Source organism: Cariama cristata, unplaced genomic scaffold, assembly GCF_000690535.1.
Source record: "Cariama cristata isolate BGI_N322 unplaced genomic scaffold, ASM69053v1 scaffold21314, whole genome shotgun sequence".
Classification (NCBI taxonomy): domain Eukaryota; kingdom Metazoa; phylum Chordata; class Aves; order Cariamiformes; family Cariamidae; genus Cariama; species Cariama cristata.
Genome location: NW_009611507.1, coordinates 1 through 7,703, shown reverse-complemented (window position 1 = coordinate 7,703; position 7,703 = coordinate 1). Strand labels below are relative to the sequence as shown.

General features: G+C 39.1%; 1 protein-coding gene across 1 annotated transcript; it reads left to right on the top strand.

Annotated features, from left to right (window-relative positions):
- Positions 1-1,634: 1,634 nt before the first annotated feature.
- On the top strand, positions 1,635-6,915 carry CDADC1 (cytidine and dCMP deaminase domain containing 1; the record flags this gene model as incomplete). Its single annotated transcript, XM_009698289.1, has 4 exons — positions 1,635-1,736; positions 3,256-3,433; positions 4,271-4,849; positions 6,866-6,915. Coding segments are annotated over exons 1-4 (909 nt in total), but the record flags the coding sequence as incomplete, so codon positions are not given.
- Positions 6,916-7,703: the final 788 nt, after the last annotated feature.

Genomic DNA, 7,703 nt, shown 5'->3' with positions numbered 1-7,703 from the left:
TCTGAGAAAACAAACAGTAATTCAAAATTGTTTCTGGTGTCTTCTGTTTTAAATCTACTCTGTATGCCAAATTATAATACATTTTAAAAAAACATGATGTGTGAGTTGTTGTAAACTGCACTGTTTTATTTTAGCTTGCCATTTGGGAACTGTACATCTGTGCGCTACAACAGGAGCGAACAGGGGCTGTAATGAGAATGAACTCAAATACCCATTTAAGAAAACAAATTCTACTTATTTAGGTGTGGCTTGTAGACTTACTTTTACAGTTTGTTTTTAGTACAAGTGATAACAAATCTTCATGTGTGCTGGTTGCCACGTACATTTCTAGCACACCTATCTGTGCTAACCAGGTGCCCCTTGCTGTGCTTGTGCCCAGTGGGATAGCAGAGCTGGGCAGCTGAAGGAGTAGTGGGCAGTGTGGCATCAGGTGGTGCGGCTAAGAGGTCTCTAGTGGCTTTCCAAAATCACACTTCTGTGTGAAAAAAGCTGGTAAAATACTGTCTGAAAATGGTATTCCAGTCATGGATTGCATATGTTTATCTGTTGTCCTGTTTGGGTTCACAGACATGTCATTAAACTAACCCTCTCCCCTGCTGAAGTAATCTTAGTATCTGATTATATCGCTTCCAAACTGCTGGAACTAGTTAAAGAAATGTTTTGCTTTATTCTGTTCTTGCCTCTGCCTTTTCCTCCTTTTGCAAAAACTTTAACGTTTGCGGGAAGGGATAAAAACAGAAATACTACTGTTGTCAGACAGCACATGTGAGACCTGCAGAGGAATATGTGTTCGTTACAGCTCTCTGTAAGCAGCTCTGAAATAGACTGGAGCTTTTTCGAAGACTTAATTAACTTCTTGCCAAGTGTGAGGCAAGATAGCTTTACATCTGGAATGGTGCAAGCATTAGTGAGCAATGCAATACGTCCTCTTTTTTCATTTGTGGGACACTCAGTAGTGCTGAGCGCTGGGCTTCACAGGACGATGTCCAGACTTTGAGTAGAAGCACAACACAGCACAAGGTGGTGGTCCGAGAAGGGATCTTTGCTACCTCTTTGGTTATTTAGTCAGAAGTGACAGCCTGAGCAATAGGTTTAGATTTTTGTAAAAATCTAACCAAAATTTAAGCAGACTGTAAAAATGCAGAAGCAGGTTTCTTCAGAACTGATGTAACTGGAAGGTTTCGCAATGGCTTACCCCCTTTTGCTGTGGGTGTCAGTGTGAGATCATGATGCGTGCCTACGTATTTTTACTCTTTTCTGTGGTGAGCTTGAAGCTGAATCAGAAGCTATGTCTCAAATTTCTGTATCTGTGAATCATTTGAGCACATTAAGTTATGTGGGATCTGATCTGTGATTTCTGTTCTTCACCTCTGAGTAGAATTAACTCGCTGAATTTCAGTGAAAGTTTCACCACTTTCTCGTTGCACAAATCTGATCTCTGCATCCAGATGTGAGCATTGTGAGTTGACAACTACTGCCCTGAAGAGGACAGTGTGGATTTAACTGCTGTAACAGCAGAAGTGGTTGATGAACCAGCTTCTGTAGCAGCTGTGGTGCAGAAGACTTGGAAAATACTGTTCAACAATGTGGAGTTTCTTTATAAATATTCTTTAATAAATATTTTTTTTCTTCTAATGACAGGTCAAATGCCAAGACTTTCTAAGGTCAATCTTTTTACTTTATTCAGTCTCTGGATGGAGCTCTTTCCCTCAGCTGAGCAACAGAAAAAAACACAGGTAAAATGTCAATGCTTACTGTTAATTGGTCTTTCTGAACAGCTCCTGCCGTGAATTTAACCTAACTGCTCTTTACATGACAGATAGTCCAGAGAGAAAAAAAAAAAAAAAAAAAAAAGCTGGTAAACTTTTTCCAGATATTTCTTAGAAGCAGAAAAAAATCCAGTGGTGGGAGAAAAATAGCAAAATGGTTAAAAGCATGCTATTTCTGAAAAACTGAAAGGAAAGGTATACCCCCTGACAGGTGAAGTAAACACTAAAAAATGTGGGTATTTGGGTATTTTGAAGAGCATAACAAAGGAGGCATGGTGTATACTGTGCACTTCTTAGTATATACTGATTATAACTTTAACATCAGTGTAGTTGATGGTGTAGAGATACTCTTTTAGAATTACAACGTTGATGATTGTAGACGAGTTCTCTTACACAGTGGAGGTGCTCAGAACGACTTGAAGTGTTTGCTGATCAAGAACTTGTAGATAACTATCTTAGTGACAATGAAAAGAAACCATCCTTGAGAATGGGTCTTCTAAATAGCTGCCAGGTACACTTCACAGTAGAGGGGCATTTTCATATTGTCCTGGAACAGTGTTTTCTTTGGTGATTAGAGTTCTTATTGTGCTCTTTAAAACGATTACTAGTTTGTGCAGAGCATACCCATGTGCTAAGACCCATAGCACATGTATCAGCCAGGACAGGAAAAGATAGGAAAATAATTTGAGTGACAATTAGGCCTAATTTTCAGAGCTTGGTATGTCTGAGACTAGATCTGAAAGAGGGATAGATGAGCAGTACCATACAGATTTCAGAAGCAGTTTCAAGTTTAGTAATTCAGTTAGGAATGGCACTTGGATTATACATAGGGCTTTAGTACAGCCTCGTTACAGATCTAAGGCAACAGTGTTCTGGTAGGAGCTGGATTGCATAATGAGATCTGTTTCACCAGCTTCATCAAACCAGCTGGTATTCAGTTTCCTCACAATACATGGGAATCCAGATGTAAGGGCTCTTGTCTGTGGTATGCAGACTTTTTCCATGGAAGATTCTTTATGAACCAGGATTCATTTCTATAAATGAAGAAACAGATATACAGCTAGAGAAGCTATTGGCTTCCGGGATGGTCAAGCTTAAGACAGAAATTAAATTCATGAGCATTTCCAGATGCTGGATAATTCAGAGGGGTTTTCAGCTATAATTGACAAAATTTTCTATGCTGCTTCTAAATTTTGTTATAGGCAAAGCAATGACCAGAAAAATCAGGAATTTGTGACAAGTCCCTGTTTGAAGTTTGACGGGGTACAGCACTCTGATATTAACAGGCATATGTAGAAACCACCAAAAAAAAAATAGTGGTGAGGGGACATGTAACAGAAGTTGTTTCATATCACAGTTTGTACTGAAGAGCTATGTGCTCTGATCCTGGTTGATTACTGTTCTGCAAGGAAGACCTGTAATATCTCTATGGACCCGATGTTGAAAAAAAGTAAAATAATACTAATAGTAATGCATTTTTCTGTAGGTGAAGAAGAGTGGTCTAGTTGTGGTGAAAAACATGAAGATTACTGGTCTTCATTGTTCCAGTACAGACTTGCACGCTGGCCAGATTGCACTCATTAAACACGGATCAAGACTTAAAAACTGTGATCTTTATTTTTCCAGAAAACCATGTTCAACTTGTTTAAAAATGATTGTAAATGGTAAGCAATGACTGTAGTAGAGTAGGAGTAAATGTTATGCTGTGACTGGTGGGATCAGAGAACCTGTTTTCTCTTTAGACTGTCCCAGTTGTGAATGCCAATCCCTAACTTGAGTAGCCTGCACTGATACTTTCCACAAGGCTGAAAACAATATTGAATGTACATTTCCTGGAGCTGATGGTCAAGAAACTAGGGTTTGCTACTGAGACCCTATGTCTCTGTGCAACTATTATTATTGGTGGTGCTTGTCTCTTGGTTGGGATGCACTGCTCAGATGCTGACATACCTGTTGCACTTTGCCAGAGGAACCGTAAGCCTGATGACTAGGCCTAGATGGCTGCATTTTTCCTTGGCCTCCCATTGCTTGTCGGTGGCACCAGAGGAAGGGTGTTTTTTAGGCAGAAATCACAGGGAGTACTTTAGGGTTTCCTTTTCCCAAGTGAGATGAAGCTAAGTCAGATTATTTACTTCCTGAAATGGAATCTGCTGGTACAGCCCTTCTGCAAGTATTGATTTTTAATCTCAGCAGCAACTTCTATTAGTGCTAACTTTTTTGCGAGATGTTAATATATGTGTTGTAGGTGAGATGCAAAATTAGGTTGTCACAAAGATCTTAGAACTTAGGAAACTCCAGTCTTTGTCTATAGTCCGATTATCAAGTCAGATAACCTCTTGATACTCTTATCTGCTAGCATTTTTGTTCTCCAGACACCCCTTAAGCAGCACTCAGGGCCTTAAAGGAGTAAAACTAGGGTTAACCAATAGTGTGTTGTATATGAGGTTTATGTTCCACTGTACTTGCATGGTTCCTTTTTGCTGCATTATCTTCTCTTCCAGCTGGGGTGAACAGGATTTCTTACTGGCCTGCAGATCCTGAAATCAGCTTGCAGAATGAGGCGTCCAATCCCCTAACTACTGGTGATGCAAAGCTAGATGCCAAAGCAGTAGAAAGACTGAAGTCAAATAGTCGCGCTCGTGTGTGTGTGTTGCTTCAGCCCTTGGTGTGCTATATGGTGCAATTTGTTGAAGAAACTTCTACCAAGTTCGATTTTATTCAAAAAATAGCAAAATCTCAGCCTGACTCTAATACTGAATTTTATACTGCATGTAGACAAGAGAGAATAAAAGAATATGAAAGTTTATTCCTAATTTCAAATGAGGAAATGCACAAGCAAATATTGATGACAATAGGACTGGAGAACCTCTGTGAAAATCCGTACTTCAGCAATCTTAGGCAAAATATGAGAGATCTTGTCTTGGTCTTGGCAACAGTGGCTGCCAGCGTCCCTGTCTTTGGATGCTTTGGATTTTACAACAGTGAATCACAACGAACAAATGAAACAGACCATCAGGGTTTGCCCCAAGAAGTTGCAAGGCACTGTATGATACAAGCCAGACTACTTGCATACCGGACAGGTGAGTTGTTACAGTAGTGGAGGAAGAATGGGTCTCATGAGTAGAGCCAGTTCCTGATTTCAGTCTTATTCTTCCAAATGCTTCCTTGAGCAAGCTGCTGGATTCCGTTCCTACATCTGTGAAACGGGAGCAGCAGTCATAGTGAAAACTCCACAGGGGTACATAGCATTGTGTGTGAAAGCTTTCCAAGAGAAAATCAGTGCAGTGCCCTGCCAACATGTCCAACACCTTTCTGAAAATAGAATACAATGACATTTAAATTCTTCAAGCTGCTGTGAGGCTCTTTTTACTGAGGTTTCACGAAATGCTTCTGTTATCAAATACATGCCAGTATTTCAAGCAGATTATGTACATTTCTTCAGAAAAAAACAGTGAAATAATATCCTTTCAGTAGGGCATTAAGTACGGTTATATTAAGTTTCCTAGTTCTAATCTTACTAGTGAAACTGCTTATTTATCTGATGGGGCTTTTCTTTGCAAAGATGCTGGAGTTTCGATGTACAGGCTTTCCAGGTGGAAGGATAGTTACTGACTATCTTTTGATACGGATGACTTCTGTTAGCTACTTTATTCTGTCTGGGTAGCAATGCAGTAAACTGGTAAGTTCTTCCAGAGAACAGAATGTGAAGACTTAAAAGTTGGTGGTACTCCTTAGTGATATTTTTTTCATGTAGATAGGATAGCTGCTTTTTAAAAACCCTTGTAAACAAATAAAGAGTACATATTTAAAGCTTAAAACAAAACTAATCCCCCAATACACACACACAACACAAACCTATCAGGTCAGGTGTTGAACGTGCCTTTTGACTTATTCAGACTTTGTTATTTGTAAAGGTGAATCATCATATTTTAGAACCTTTTTTTTTTTTTGTACCCTCAGCACATTTGGCTACCAAATGCAGAGGAGATTGCATTTTTAGAAGTAATTCAGAAGTTTCATGGAACCAGTTGTGAGCTTTTTGTACAACTACTGTTGTACAGAGCAAGACAGAATGACCGAGCTTGAGTACTCATTCTTCAGGCAGCAAAATTCAGTTTTATCTGTGCTGTTCAGCCTGGACTCAGCTCTGTTTTTTGAGCAAACTCTTATTCCGCTTTAGTTCTGTAATGAAATTAAAATAAATAACAGCACACACACATATTTAGATGCTTTACATTATTATATAGGTGGATATAAGGGGAGCAAGATCATAGGATGTTTTCTATGCTGGCTTAATATACAGCAGCAGCTATATAAAATGCAGACTATAAATAAAGTCAGTTCTCATAAAACATATCTTTGGCAGGAAAGACCCTCTTTGAGTGATTGTATATGGTAGTGATGCAGGATGATGGAAATGGTTAATTGAAACAGCGTCTTCTACAATGTTAATCACTGGAAGCCTGAAACATATATTTTTTTTCTCCTTGATACGCTCTAACTGGTCAAGACTGTCATCAATAGCTACTGGTGAAGATTTCCAAGTTCCATAAAAATCTTTTAAGTCACATAATGAAAGTTCTGTTCCAGTTTTCCTGTGGTGGTGATAAGGAACATCCCCCAAAATCTGATTGTTAACATTTTATCTCTGAATTAGGTATAAAATACAGCTAATTTTGACAGGAATTCAGACCACAGAACCATAAACTTAACGAATGGCAGAAATTAAGTAATTAAATTAAGTAGTAAACATCAAGAAGGTTTTTATCAATTTGCTATCTCACTTCAGCAGACCTGTTCACATATATTCTTGCGCACATTTTCTTATCTGATATATGTATCGGTTGCTTCTTAGCATTTGTGAACAAACATATGTAGCAAAGTCTTAGAGTGGCTGCCCTTGCAGTTAAAGCACACCCAGCTTTTGCAGTAGACTCATATGACTTCAAAGCTTCTTAATCTTTCTGCATTTCTTTTTTCCTGTCCATGAAACAACAATGAATGTTATTCGTTACTCTAGGATTTTGTATGTTAATGTATGGGTAACTTAGAAGTGCTTTATTTGTTATTTACTGCTAAAATGTTATGTATTTTAGAGGATCATAAAACGGGAGTTGGAGCTATTATTTGGGCAGAAGAAAAATCAGTAAGTATTGAAAAAGTTGCTTTTTCTTGCACTCACAATTCATACACTTGTATCTGCTTTGAGCTTGTTATTTTGCTTTAAATTTATACACATGCATTTTTCATACACACAGCTCTGCAGAAAGCTTGCACTTCTCATTCTGTAGCAATTAAGTTAATGGCTTGTTCATTGTTATACTGTCAAGATGAAGGGGAAGTATAAGTGAGTTTAGTAACTGCAAGTGTTTCTCTGCCTAGCTTTTCCGTGTGCCTGCTTCCCTAGTTGATGTCAGTTACTCCGGGTGTCCTGGCTACAGGCTTTGGCCACAGCTACTGATGAGGCAGTATGTGCCTGCTCTGCATGGTCCCTCTCTGCAGCTCTTTTTTGGAGAGGTCTCGGTGCAATCATAGCCTGACAATCTCTTGAGGATTTTTGTTGCAGTTGAAATGCTGTACTAGCTTTATAGCACATTCCTTTTTGGATCCCACTGGTATTTTTCCACAACTATTGTTACTGTGCTTTTTCCCATCCAAACATAAAGTCTTTATTTCTTTATGTCTCTGATTATGCATGTTACCAATCCCAGGAAACCTCCTTCTGCATGCGGCTGCAACATACTCTTCATTTGTGTTGTGGTTTAACCCCAGCTGGCAACTAAGCACCACACAGCTGGTTGCTCGCTCGCTCACCCGTGGTGGGATGGGGGGGATTGTGTGGGGCAATACAGCAGAAGAAGTTCTTGAGAAAGCAAAGACAGACGCCATCACTCTGAACTTTCCTCCCTTCCTTCTTTTTCCCCCAGCTTTATA